Here is a 12695-nt window from a genome sequence, read left to right on the forward strand (position 1 = left end):
CGAAGAGTCGACTAAATTTCTTGAGAAGTTTCTAGAGGAATTTTTCATAAGGGTAAAGTGACCATTCTACCCATATTTAGCAGGAAAAGTGGGGAGTGAAATGTAAGAAAAAATTAAGGGGTATATGCTTATGAGTTTGAGATTTTGAGAATGATGCTATTGTTAAGTATATGGTTTTTGATGAGTAGATTTAAGCCATGATAAGTGGAGTTGGTATGATGGTGACCAAGTGAAGTTTGGTTGAATTTAGAAAGAATTTGAGTAGAATATTGAAGGGCGCGTTTGTCTAAGTATTTTTATCCATATTTTGGACCGGATTTTACAAATGGTGTTTGTTTTATTATTTACAGAATCCTGTCTTGATAATTCAATCCTGACAAATTTTTTTTTTTACTGTTACAGTTTTGTTTTTTCATTTTTTTTTTCACTGCACCACCGTGACTCGATCTACCCCAAACCAACCCACCCTGAGCACCCACGCACCACCGTGACCCCATCTACCCCAAACCAACTCACCCCGAGCACTCACGCACCACCGTGACCTGATCTACCCCAAACCAACCCACCCCGAGCACACGCACCACCGTGACTTGATCTACCCCAAACCAACCCACCCCGAGCACCCATGCACCACCGTGACCCGATCTACCCGAAACCAACCCACCTCGAGCACCCACGCACCACCGTGACCCCATCTACCCCAAACCAACCCACCCCGAGCACACACGCACCACCGTGACCCGATCTACCCCAAACCAACCCACCCCGAGCGCCCACGCACCATCGTGACCCCATCTACCCCAAACCAACCCACCCCGAGCGCCCACGCACCCACCGTGACCCCATCTACCCTAAACCAACCCACCCCGAGCACCCACGCACCCACCTTCACCGTGACCCAATCCGCCGCAAACCCACACCCTGATCTGGATCAAAACGACACCCAGATCTCCATCAAACCCACCTCATATCTGTGTAAAAGGGGAAGCAGTTGCGTTTTGTCTTTGTTTGGCATGAGTGGATTGTGAATGCGCATTTCTGTTTTATTTCTCTGGGGCACACGCATGGATAGGTTTTTGTTTTATTTGAAATTGTTTTAATTGGGTTTTAATAAAATATAATAAAATATTATATTAATAAATCATTTATAAATAAATATTTAACACAAATATCAATGTTAAAATACTCTATTAAATATATATTCTAAAAATCTTATTCTCGTAATTATAACCTTATCCAATTATCCAATAATATCTTCAAAATTCTATCCAAAATACTAAATCAAACGCACCCGAAGTGTATTTTCCTGGCCAGGATTTGTGATGATTCAAGGGAGTTTTACTCTAATGATGGATGGTTTAAGAAAGAAGGAGAATTATAGTTAAAGCATAATTTAAGTATGCATGCTTGTTGTTTGATGAAATGCCTAAGAGAAACATATGCATAAGTAGAGAAAACTTAATTTTGTGCAACATTGCATATTTGCATTACATGCTTGCACTTAAGAAAGAATTATAAGCATGAGCCATCCACATGCATATATTTGTATATGTATAAAACTTTAAAGAAAGAATAAAGAATTTTAAGAATAAAGAGAAAGAAAGAACGAAAGAAATAAAAAAAAGAAAAGTGCTAAAGAAGAGAAAAGAATAGGTTGTTGCGATGGGGAACCCGTGGGTGACAAGAAGAAGAATTCCCACATACACGCCGCCTTCAGTGAGCGGCATAAGAAGAAAAAGAATTTGTACGGCCCGTAAGAGTGTATGTGGATGAGGGCTGTAACAAGAAGAATTTCCTACATGCACGCCACCTTAATTGAGTGGCCTAAGAAGAAGAAAGAATTTGTACAGTCCGCAAGAGTGCATGTAGATAAGGACTGTACTCACTCACACGGTCAGGGTTCTGAATCCATGCATCAATTGAGTTCGATCGGCAAAGAATAAGAATAAGAAAGAAGAAGAATTAGAATAAGAAAGAATGAGAACGAATGAGAAAGCTTGAGCAAAAAAGAAAAGAAAGAAAAGAAAAGAAGAGCTTGAGCAAGCAAGAAAAGAAAAAGAAGTAAAAGAAAAGAAAGAAAAGAATAAAAAGAAAAGAAAAGAAAAAAGAAACAGAATAAGAAATAGAAAAGAAGAGAGAAAATGCATTTCCTTGCATTAGTGCATGTGCATCTCATTCATGCATATTACCATGACTTCCCTCATGGTTAGTGAGAATAAGAAAGAAAGAACAGAGGGAACTAGAAACAGTGAAAGAAAAGAGAAAGAACAAAGAGAGAATGAAAAAGAAAAAGAATAGAGTAAGGGAAGAATTCAAGAGAAAGTCACGGGAATGGAAAAGTAGAGGATTTACTTATTGAGCAATTTGTGCTCACCCCATTGTTTTCCATATTTTGCAGGAAATAGGTGAAAAGCGGTCGGATGGACGTCGAGAAGCAGAGAGAAATGACACCACTGTCCACCGTTGCTAAAGCTTTTGTATATGCTATTTTGTATTATGTAAAGAATTATATGTTAAGTAAAGAGAAAATTTTGGGCCCATCTACTTTTCATTCATAAATATGTATGTTTTCATAGTATAATTTCTAAGTATACTAGTAGAAAAGAAGCTATTACACACCACACATTGTTGGTTCGCGCGATTCTTGCCCTTTTCTGACTGCTTTCGAAGTCAGAAATCCCTTTTGAGACCACCAATCAACTCATTGGCCTCTCATCTCCAAAACCCTAACCTTTCGAATGCTAATTACGTGCCGTTCACTGCTCTCTACCACATAGGTTTCGCTGTTTTTGTGCCAATTTTGCCTGATTCTGGTGGCCAAAATCTAATCTTCCACCACCCTTTCAACCTCCAACCTCCCCTCTTCAAAACCGCTCAAACTTCGACAGTTGGTTACTCACCATTCGTCAACCGTGAATAACGGCGCCAAAATTTTGTTAGACCGGTCGTCACGGTCACAAAATTAAACCTAAGTACCGTAGTTAGTGGTAAGCAGGGTCGAATCCACAGAGAGCAAGACTAACGACCTAATGTATATTTGAGTTAACGAAAGAGAAATTGGCAAAATGATTGATTAAAACTAAGGAAACTAATTACTTGCAGGAAATTAAAAGCATTAAATAAATTGCTAACTAAAACACAATATTAAAAGCATTGTCGCTACGGGTTCGGTTTGACTCAAGACCAACTCTCACAATTCCTCTCCTCGTTCTTCAATTTCCTAATCCTACAAGGCTAGGCAAATCAATAGAAATATCTTCCGGCAATCTAGGGATAATCTATCCTGTCTCCCCGTCATCTTAGTTACAGATCGATTGGTTAAAGACTATCATTGATTAACCAAAAAATGCTAAACCCTTAAACACCACTAGTTGGTACAGCGTTAACAAGTACAACCTATCAACCTGTATCATCCAATCAACTAATTACACAATAAATGCATTCCTAGTAGAAATGATATTAAACGCTACTAAAACTTGATTGCAATCAGTACCGAAGCAATTTAAAGTCATAATCAACATTCAATAATCTCAAACTGACATTCAATTATGCGAAAAGTTATATATCAATAAACGTTCTCAATGGACATTATCAATTCAACACGTCGAGCATCAGAATAATATTAAAGTATCGCAAACAAACTGAAACGAAAACAAATATAATATGAATACAAGAAACTTAACCAAATATCCAACATTCGGGCTCATCCAACTAGTCGAGAGAGGAGATCAGTGGAGTCAATCTCGATCTCGCCTACACCGTAATGGACAACCGGGAACTTAGCTGCTCATGATGGTGATGACGGAGGCTGAAACGGTGGAAACGAAGCTGATCATGGCGAAGAGGAGATAACCGACAGCGATATGATGCAAAGAAGGGCCGAAAACGACCAACGGACAGCCAGGAATACGAACAGCCGCACTCGCCAGAAAACGTTAATTTTTTGGTGAGTCTTCCAGAAAACGGTGGCGGAAATGGGATCCGAAGGTACCGATGGAAAGCTCTGGTGATGGGGAGTTCAGATCAGGTCCTGGGGAGGTGAGAAGTCGCCGGAAATGAGCAGGATCTGGGCTGGAAGATGAAAAGGCGCGGCGGCAAAATCGCGGATTCCGGCGGTTTTCGCGGCGGCTGAAGTAAGGGAAGTGTAGATTCGGCCGTGGGGAATGAAGATCTACCCTTGGGGAGCTGGAACGTCGCCAAAAAACAGCCAAAACTTGCCGGGAAGATGAAACGACGCGGTGGTGGAAGGCGAAGCGTCGCGATGGTTTCCACGGTGGTTTGCGGTGGCTGATGGCGGATCGGTGCATGGGGAGATGGATCGTCGCTGGAGCTCGCCGGAAAACTGGGTGAACAGCCTCCCCTGTTCGCGACTTTTCATCTTCTTTTTATAGAATAAAATATAAAATATCATTTTGGTCCCTACATGTTTGAAAGTGACAAAATCTACCCCAAGATTATGACAATTTGACCCCTGAATGGCATAAATGAGAGTTTATGAGACAACTTCAACCCTAGAAAATAAATCACATCCTAATATCAACTTACACAATCTCAAATTTCAATCCAAACATGCCAAATTAGTAAGAAAAACTCAAAATATGATTTTTAAACATAAATTCATAATTTCTCTTAATTGTCTCAATATAACTTCAATTCAATTATACATATGGTCTTTTTGTCACCAAAGTAGAGTCACTTTCATGACTCTAACAATTGCCCTCCTTCACCATTCGCTGTTTTCTCAACAAAGTGGAAGTTTAAATTTTGATTTTGAATGAAAAATGTTAACTGACCATCTAACCTTTCTTTACAACGAAATTTACTAATAGAATTGTATTTAAATAGTAAAATGGTATTTTAAAAATCTATAAGTGAAAAAATATCGTTAGGCAATTATTTGGGTGGGAAAAGGTCGTTTACCGTATGAAACAAAGCTGAAATGTCACCCCACTTATTCCTTTTCGTGACTCACGTTGTTATAAATTACAAACACATTAAAATCAAAACTTTATCTTATCCTTTGAAATTGGTGGACAGAATTATCATATACAATAAGAATCATTTGTCGGCTTTTCATAAAGAACCAAAAACAGACATAATTCAGTATCACACCATCACCTTATTGTCACCATGGCTTTCATTTTATTTTCCATTCACACGTAGCATATATTCGCTTTCTACTAGTAAACTGACCATCACCACTACAAACCACAACTTTCAAGTTCTCCAACATCGACGACTCAACTGAACTCAAATGGAAGAGATACAGCACAGAATAGTGAACGTCAATGGCTTAAACATGCACGTGGCAGAGAAAGGCGAAGGTCCACTCATTCTCTTCATTCATGGCTTTCCCGAACTGTGGTACTCCTGGCGCCACCAGATCACGGCCTTGGCTTCACTTGGCTACCGAGCCATGGCTCCGGATCTACGTGGCTTCGGTGACACAGACGCCCCGCCTTCTGTCACGAGTTACACGTGTTTCCACGTGGTGGGAGACCTCATCGCACTCCTCGACGTTGTCGCCCCCGACCAGGACAAGGTGTTCGTGGTGGGCCATGATTGGGGTGCTCTTATTGCTTGGTACTTGTGTTTGTTTAGACCGGATAAAGTCAAAGCTTTGGTCAACATGAGTGTTGTGTTTAATCCCAGGAATCCCAATAGGAAGCCACTTGAGGGTTTGAAAGCTTTTCATGGTGATGATTATTACATCGTCAGATTTCAGGTTCATTTTTAAGCTAATCTTTTAGTTTTGTAATTGTTCTAGTTGGCTATTCGGTTTTTGATTCTTCTGCTCATTAAGCTATCAACAAATGGTGGATATATTGCAAAGTTTCGATCTTTGATTTTTTTTTTTTTTTTTAGCTTTCATCTTTAATGTTTCATCTGATCTTTACTGAAACAACATGAATTTTAGTGCTCTGTATAGATATTTTAAAATAATGAATATCTTATTGCTCTTAGGTTCAGAATTCTACTATTTGAACTGATTATTTTAGTATGTTTGAAGTAGAGTTCATTGAACACAGCATCTTGCACATGTAATGGAAATATGGAATCTTTAGTTTGAGCATGTGAAAGATAAAGTTAAAAGTTTATATTTATTAATCATAGATTCGATTGATCTTGTTGACTGTACACTTAAATTGTTTATTTGTTCCAAAATAGTTTGACGGTTGTAGCAACTCTGATTCCATACCATGCCAAAACATTTTGCCCTGTAGCTGGAGGTTCTAAATCAATTCATTCACTGATGATTATCAATCATAGACACAATTTTGGATTTTGATAACATCAAAATAGCTGTCGTAATGAACTGATTTCTTTATGAAATTGTAGGAGCCTGGTGATATAGAAGCTGAATTTGCACAGATTGGTACTGAGAGAGTTCTCAGGGAATTCTTAACATACAGGACACCTGGTCCTCTTTATTTACCTAAAGGCAAAGGATTTGAACGTCCCTCAGATGCTGAAATTATTTTGCCCTCTTGGCTATCAGAGGATGATGTTAAATACTACACCGACAAATTTGAGAAGAAAGGCTTTACTGGAGGGGTGAACTATTACCGTAATATAAACACGTATGTCTCCTTCCAATTTGAGTGACAACTGCATATTTGAATTTTGTCAGTGTAAGATAAAGCTATTTGATTGAGCTTGAAATTCAGATGAGTAGCTAAATATGTTTTGCTTATGGATACCAATATAAGTAGATGATTTCCAATACTTAAGGAGATCAAAACCATAATGCAATCTGGCACAAATATATCTTATCAAAAAAGGCCCTTTGCATTAGTGTTTTGTTTGATTATCTTGCGGTGTTCTTCCCCTCAATTTATGGCATTGTCAATCTTGTTTACTTCTGTTTGTTGCTGCAGGAACTGGGAACTTATGGCACCTTGGACTGGGAGTCAAATAAAGGTACCTGTTAAGTTCATTGTGGGCGACCTGGACCTGACATATAACGCGCCAGGAACCAAGGATTACATAAACAAAGGTGGGTTCAAGCGGCATGTGCCATTGTTAGAGGAAGTGGTTGTAATGGAAGGAGTAGGTCACTTCATCAATCAAGAAAGGGCTGATGAGATCAATGAGCACATATACAACTTCTTTCAGAAGCTGTGATTAGTTATTTGGTTTCTATTACTTTTTTCACCGAAACAACGAGAGCATGCATACTTCTGCTTGTGTGGCACCGTTTTTGTATTACTTCATCTGGGTTGTTCTTGTGAGTGCAATGGGAGTTGTTAATTGTTTGATCTGCTCACCGTGTTATGATACTACGTTGGGGTTGTTCTTGTAAGTGCAATGCTAGTTGTTTGATCATAAGCCATGGCGTGTAATTGCTAATGTTTCAGAACGTTATGATATGCGAATATAATGTTGGTGTCTTTTTACTCTTGGAAATTGTTATGGACTGTTTTGGGAGATGGGAAAACAATTTCAACTCAATCGTTAATCAAATTGTTTAGTTGCTTAAGCACGATATCTAACTGCTATATCTTGCTGCAACTGACAAACCATTGAGCCATAAGCTCAAACGCTTCCAGGCCTTTTGCGTTTTGCAACATCAAAGTGAACATCCAGGAGGCCTGTTATTCCGGCTGTTATCTTTTGACCTACTTTTACAGGGCCAACACCTGGTGGAGTGCCTACAAAAACAAAATTGATGGCAAAAAAAATCAGAAGCTCAATCTAATTCTTACACCTAACATGCCCTTGTGGGGATGGAAGACTTATCAATGTCGAATGTTATCCAAGTTGAGAAGGAACAATTAAAATGCAAGGATTGAGAAAAAAATGTAACAGAGAAAGAAAGAAATAATATAAATATAAACTTTGAATATAGTTTGCAAACAGACAAAATATCATTTCACAAAATTTCAGAAAAGGAATTATATAAAGTTAAAACAAAACGAAGTGAAATTGTTTTGTAACTGTAACTAACCCCTAAACCCTATAAAGCAAAGAAGTCTCCCCCTACTTTAGTGAAATATCACCCAAAAGGTAAGTTTAATTGTCAAGGAATATGATCTTCAAAATGAGGAGAGATGAATGTAATTTAAAATCTACAATAATGTGATACCACACCCTTGCAAACTCAACAATCATTTTCTTAGCAATCACAAAGAATGATTCAAAGATTCATCTACACAATAAGACAAAATAAAATGACTTCTCCCCTAAGTAGCTAACGTTGGCCAGTAAGTAAAATCATGCATTTGAATGGAGGAAGGACCTCAACCATATAAAACAAGATCATAGACACGATTCTTGTCCAATAACAGGGATATAAAGCTCACTGAATACTCCTAGTATCAACTATATACCAAGTTTAATATGAAAATCATATCTTTTGGCACTCACTGAAAGTATGCTTTAAATGAATAGAATTAAGCAAAAAATCCTGCAATACCTGTTAAGATGACATCTCCTTCCAAAAGTGTCATAATTGAACTTATGTGGCTAATGAGATATGGGATCTTAAAAATCATATCCTTGGTGGAGCCCTTCTGTCGTACTTCTCCATCCACCTGCAGTGAAACACATTTGAAGTTGATGCCAGGGAATAACCAAGGATAACATAATTAAAGCATTCGTAAACCACATGAAAACACAAATCAGGAAAGAGTAATTATCAAACAACCTTTAACCAGAGTTCAACGTTGTCTGGGTCGGGCAATGCTGACTTTGGTAGCTACAGAAAAGTTAAGGAGAGTCAAACAACTATGGATAATGTTTAGGTAAAACAAATTTCAAGCAAAAAATTAAGCTATAGATGATAAAGTTTATCTACAATCTCATCTCCTTTTCCCCCAAGTTGCCACAAATTGACTACATATTACCGGCACCATAGAGGGAATGGCCCCTACCAGCATCTGAAGAAGATTCCGTCTTCCTTTTACAACCTCAGGAAACAAAGAACAGTGCCAAATTTGAAGTGCAGTTATTTCCCTTGCAAATGCTACCTAATGCCAAGTTCATTTTTCTTGGTGGCCATCAACTAGGGTAAAGAGTACACCTCATCATTCTAAATAGAATTTTCACCATTGAGATTCATAACTAATGTGAACATAATATAATTTCAGTAGACACAAATATGTAAAAAGTATTTCGTTCAACTTCTTACAACAGTGCTAATTGGTGTGAAGGTGTCCTGTCCCTTCGCCACTGTCCATGGAAGACCTGCAGACTGAAAATAGGACAAAGGAAACAACAATAACAAGATATTTCATGCATGCTAACAAGCATTCAATCATAGCATAATGAAAGCACAAAGAGCAAAGTTGTTAAGCTTCAGATTACAACTCAGGATATTGGATTGTAATAAAAGTAATCCTTGACTTCTATGTTTAACAGCATGGCAATAAATCCAACTGCAAATGCTTCTGTAGATTTTGACAGTTCATCAACACATTTGTCCACAAAAATTTGAGGCTTTTCTTTTTCAAAAAACATAAAAAGGAACATGGACCATCATTTTATCCAAAAAAGCCAGATGAAAAGAAACTCATACCTTTGCAGCAGATTGTATTTCCCTAGCAGTCATATCGAGTGCCAACGCATAGCCTGAAACCTTAAAAAATTATTACTTTGAAACTTGAACAATAACCACAACCTAAATAAACTAGTAGATAACATTAGGAAACAGGTATTGATAGAATCTGCAACAAAATCATCAACAAATAATTTGCAAATACAAGGCAATAATAATTCTTACCAAGATAAATCTAAAAATCATGAATCAACAGAAAAGCGACTTAGTTAATAATAATTAAAGAAATACCTCCAACATAGTCCATGGCAGTGGTTTCAGGTACATCTCGAGCTTTCTTTCCGATCACGACGGCAAGCTCCACCTCATGATGAAGTGAATCCAACGGATGGGGAACCTCGATGGTCCCTCCATTTTCTAGGTAAGACGACGTCGGTTTGAGAAACAAAACCGGCTCCTGGTAACAATGAACATTACACGCAGTAAAATAAATCTCTGTATTTACAATTTGATTACAATTGAACTATGAACTATGAAGTAATAAAAAAACTGAAACTGAATTACCTTAGGTACAGCGTTACCGAGTTCTTTGGCGTGAGCAGCGTAGTTACGGCCAACGGCAACGATCTTGGTGCCTACTTCGAGGAGCTTTTGCATGCCGGACAACGCAGTCGCCATCGCTTCAGAAATGTCGATGATCGTAATTCAAACAGCTGACCAATACATCTAACAGCCTAAAAGGGTAGGTAAAGAGAGAGAGTTTTGTTTACGTCCCTGTGGTCTCGGCCAACTCCATGTCTCCATCAAGGACACTAGTTTCTAATACTGTCAGTTTAGTCTTTTGACTTTGCATACCATTATTAATTGACTTGAAAATTATACTGAAATGACGAAAATACTCTTCTACAAAATAATGAAATCGTTAAAAGAAGCTACATAGGGTACAAGCCCAATTTGAAAGATCCTTGAATAATTATCAAATGAAAATTCTATTTACTTCAAAAAAATTTAAGATTTTACAATTGTTTCAGTCTGCTGCTTTTTCTATAGAAAGTGGCATGAGGCTATGCAGAGACTCATCGCCAGAAGCTTCAGAGGGATGAGTTATGTCCTTAACTAATTCTCCGCCCTCATTGCCACGGCAGGACCTGGAAATTCTGATAAAAGAAACATTAGTAAAGCTAAGCCGAATTCAATTGCAATTTTTGAATTGTTTTCGAGTTTGAAAAGTTACCGCTGGCGAAAGCTAAAAGGTGGATTGCTGTACATGAAGGAGGTTGAGCAACAGCCAGTGAAGTAAGATGTCTCATCCGCTGGTAGATTTGTTCTTGACTGCATAATATATGAATAAGCTTATAGTTAATAAATTCAATGAATAAATGGAAATGGATTCAGAAGAAATATATGGCACACTTACGGTTTCTTTTTTGGAACTCTGCATCTCAGAAAGCTCTGAGTTTTTGTTGTGGCGGCCCCTTCTCTCATTCACTAGAAGAATTGCACATTTGCATGTAAAGAAAAGAAGCAGAACTCCAAGAAAAAGCACCATAATAAATTCAATGACTATAGCTGATCCTAGGGCTGTACACAAGAGTAAAATTGACAAGAGTTTAGTAATCGCAAAAATCTAAGTCATCTATGACTGATATGTTGATTTGTCACTTACTATGAGCTACCAATGAACTCATTGGTCTTCTTCTGATCAAATTTACAGTAGCCTCTGCTTGTAGAGGCACGAAGAATTTTTCAGCACAGTCTGGATAACAACCATAGTGCCCCATATCGTTCACTTTCACAGTCAAAACGACGTTATGTTCCTCACCCTATACAAAGAACCAAAACAATTTTAACCAGATTTCGCTTCGAAAAAATAATGTGAATGTGTCTGCCAAGCATGTATTCAAATTATTCATTAACATAGCAACCTTAATTCTTCTTAAATTTCAAAACAAAAGAAGCTTACTCACATGATAAAAGAGTTGTTGCATTACAGTATTGCAATTATCTACTGTTGCCCGGAATCTAATTCCACTGGCTTGGACCTTAAAATGTTTTGAGATAGTAACATACGTCTGAAGAGGTTGCCATAGATAACTGTCCTTTAGCTTCAGTTCAGTTTCATTGATGAGCTCAGCTGGTAGACTGGTTAGCAATAATCCATCACTGACTTCCATGGAAAATGCGACCATGAAGTGAGATGCACCGCCTGACATACAGCCCACCAAACAGATATTACACTCTTAAGATTTGTGGTAAAAACTTGTATTCAATTTTTTACATCGTTGAAAATTTTTGTATTGGAAAGTCAATAACATGATTTGTATGCATTTTTTTGTCCATCAGATGCTGAAATTATTTGCCCTCTTGGCTATCAGAGGATGATGTTAAATACTACACCGACAAATTTGAGAAGAAAGGCTTTACTGGAGGGGTGAACTATTACCGTAATATAAACATGTATGTCTCCTTCCAATTTGAGTGACAACTGCATATTTGAATTTTGTCAGTGTATGATAAAGCTATTTGATTGAGCTTGAAATTCAGATGAGTAGCTAAATATGTTTTGCTTATGGATACCCATATAAGTAGATGATTTCCAATACTTAAGGAGATCAAAACCATAATGCAATCTGGCACAATATATCTTATCAAAAAAGGCCCTTTGCATTAGTGTTTGTTTGATTATCTTGCGGTGTTTCCCCTCAATTTATGGCATTCAATCTTGTTTACTTCTGTTGTTGCTGCAGGAACTGGGAACTTATGGCACCTTGGACTGGGAGTCAAATAAAGGTACCTGTTAAGTTCATGTGGGCGACCTGGACCTGACATATAACGCGCCAGGAACCAAGGATTACATAAACAAAGGGGGTTCAAGCGGCATGTGCCATTGTTAGAGGAAGTGGTTGTAATGGAAGGAGTAGGTCACTTCATCAATCAAGAAGGCTGATGAGATCAATGAGCACATATACAACTTCTTTCAGAAGCTGTGATTAGTTATTGGTTTCTATGTACTTTTTTCACCGAAACAACGGAGCATGCATACTTCTGCTTGTGTGGCACCTTTTTGTATTACTCATCTGGGTTGTTCTTGTGAGTGCAATGGGAGTTGTTAATTGTTTGATCTGCTACCGTGTTATGATGCTACGTTGGGGTTGTTCTTGTAAGTGCAATGCTAGTTGTTTGATCATAAGCCATGGCG

General features: G+C 38.0%; 3 protein-coding genes across 6 annotated transcripts; 1 reads left to right on the forward strand and 2 right to left on the reverse strand.

The window, feature by feature from the left end:
- The first annotated feature begins 5109 nt into the window (after nt 1-5109).
- LOC116135639 (epoxide hydrolase A-like) lies at nt 5110-12371 on the forward strand. 2 transcript variants are annotated; one of them, XM_031421353.1, is made up of 4 exons: nt 5110-5725; nt 6340-6501; nt 11874-11953; nt 12244-12371. In XM_031421353.1, the coding sequence occupies exons 1-4, from the start codon at nt 5255-5257 to the stop codon at nt 12320-12322; spliced, it is 792 nt and encodes a 263-aa protein (XP_031277213.1). In that variant the 5' UTR covers nt 5110-5254; the 3' UTR covers nt 12323-12371. The 2 variants fall into 2 exon arrangements, with proteins under 2 accessions (XP_031277213.1, XP_031277212.1); XM_031421352.1 differs by lacking the exons at nt 11874-11953; nt 12244-12371 and adding an exon at nt 6879-7399 and having other exon boundaries at nt 5208-5725; nt 6340-6581.
- LOC116135642 (probable acylpyruvase FAHD1, mitochondrial) lies at nt 7520-10243 on the reverse strand. Its single transcript, XM_031421359.1, has 7 exons — nt 10061-10243; nt 9788-9953; nt 9518-9570; nt 9131-9193; nt 8648-8698; nt 8417-8534; nt 7520-7652 (listed from the first exon to the last, which is right to left on the reverse strand). The coding sequence occupies exons 1-7, from the start codon at nt 10172-10174 to the stop codon at nt 7537-7539; spliced, it is 681 nt and encodes a 226-aa protein (XP_031277219.1). The 5' UTR covers nt 10175-10243; the 3' UTR covers nt 7520-7536.
- On the reverse strand, nt 10251-11693 carry LOC116135641 (protein GAMETE EXPRESSED 2-like). Of its 3 annotated transcripts, none has more exons than XM_031421358.1 (5): nt 11464-11693; nt 11163-11319; nt 10914-10984; nt 10731-10828; nt 10251-10653 (listed from the first exon to the last, which is right to left on the reverse strand). In XM_031421358.1, exons 1-5 carry the CDS (start codon nt 11683-11685, stop codon nt 10524-10526), a joined length of 678 nt encoding a protein of 225 aa, XP_031277218.1. In that variant the 5' UTR covers nt 11686-11693; the 3' UTR covers nt 10251-10523. The 3 variants fall into 3 exon arrangements, with proteins under 3 accessions (XP_031277218.1, XP_031277217.1, XP_031277216.1); XM_031421357.1 differs by having other exon boundaries at nt 10256-10644; nt 10914-11077; XM_031421356.1 differs by having other exon boundaries at nt 10259-10653; nt 10914-11077.
- Nucleotides 12372-12695: the final 324 nt, after the last annotated feature.

Source organism: Pistacia vera, unplaced genomic scaffold (genome assembly GCF_008641045.1).
Source record: "Pistacia vera cultivar Batoury unplaced genomic scaffold, PisVer_v2 Contig301, whole genome shotgun sequence".
NCBI classification, from domain to species: Eukaryota; Viridiplantae; Streptophyta; class Magnoliopsida; order Sapindales; family Anacardiaceae; genus Pistacia; species Pistacia vera.

Bases quoted from the DNA above. Each gene is read 5' to 3' on its own strand.
- LOC116135639 (XM_031421352.1), top strand. From the start codon at position 5,255: ATGGAAGAGATACAGCACAGAATAGTGAACGTCAATGGCTTAAACATG. The intron at 5,726-6,339 runs GTTCATTTTTAA...ATGAAATTGTAG, and splicing joins ATTACATCGTCAGATTTCAG to GAGCCTGGTGATATAGAAGC. The intron at 6,582-6,878 runs GTATGTCTCCTT...TTGTTGCTGCAG, and splicing joins TATTACCGTAATATAAACAC to GAACTGGGAACTTATGGCAC.
- LOC116135642 (XM_031421359.1), bottom strand. From the start codon at position 10,174: ATGGCGACTGCGTTGTCCGGCATGCAAAAGCTCCTCGAAGTAGGCACC. The intron at 9,954-10,060 runs GTAATTCAGTTT...CATTGTTACCAG, and splicing joins TCGGTAACGCTGTACCTAAG to GAGCCGGTTTTGTTTCTCAA. The intron at 9,571-9,787 runs GTATTTCTTTAA...TTAAGGTTTCAG, and splicing joins TGCCATGGACTATGTTGGAG to GCTATGCGTTGGCACTCGAT.
- LOC116135641 (XM_031421356.1), bottom strand. From the start codon at position 11,685: ATGGTCGCATTTTCCATGGAAGTCAGTGATGGATTATTGCTAACCAGT. The intron at 11,078-11,162 runs GTAAGTGACAAA...TCTTGTGTACAG, and splicing joins GAGTTCATTGGTAGCTCATA to CCCTAGGATCAGCTATAGTC. The intron at 10,829-10,913 runs GTAAGTGTGCCA...TATATTATGCAG, and splicing joins AGAGTTCCAAAAAAGAAACC to TCAAGAACAAATCTACCAGC.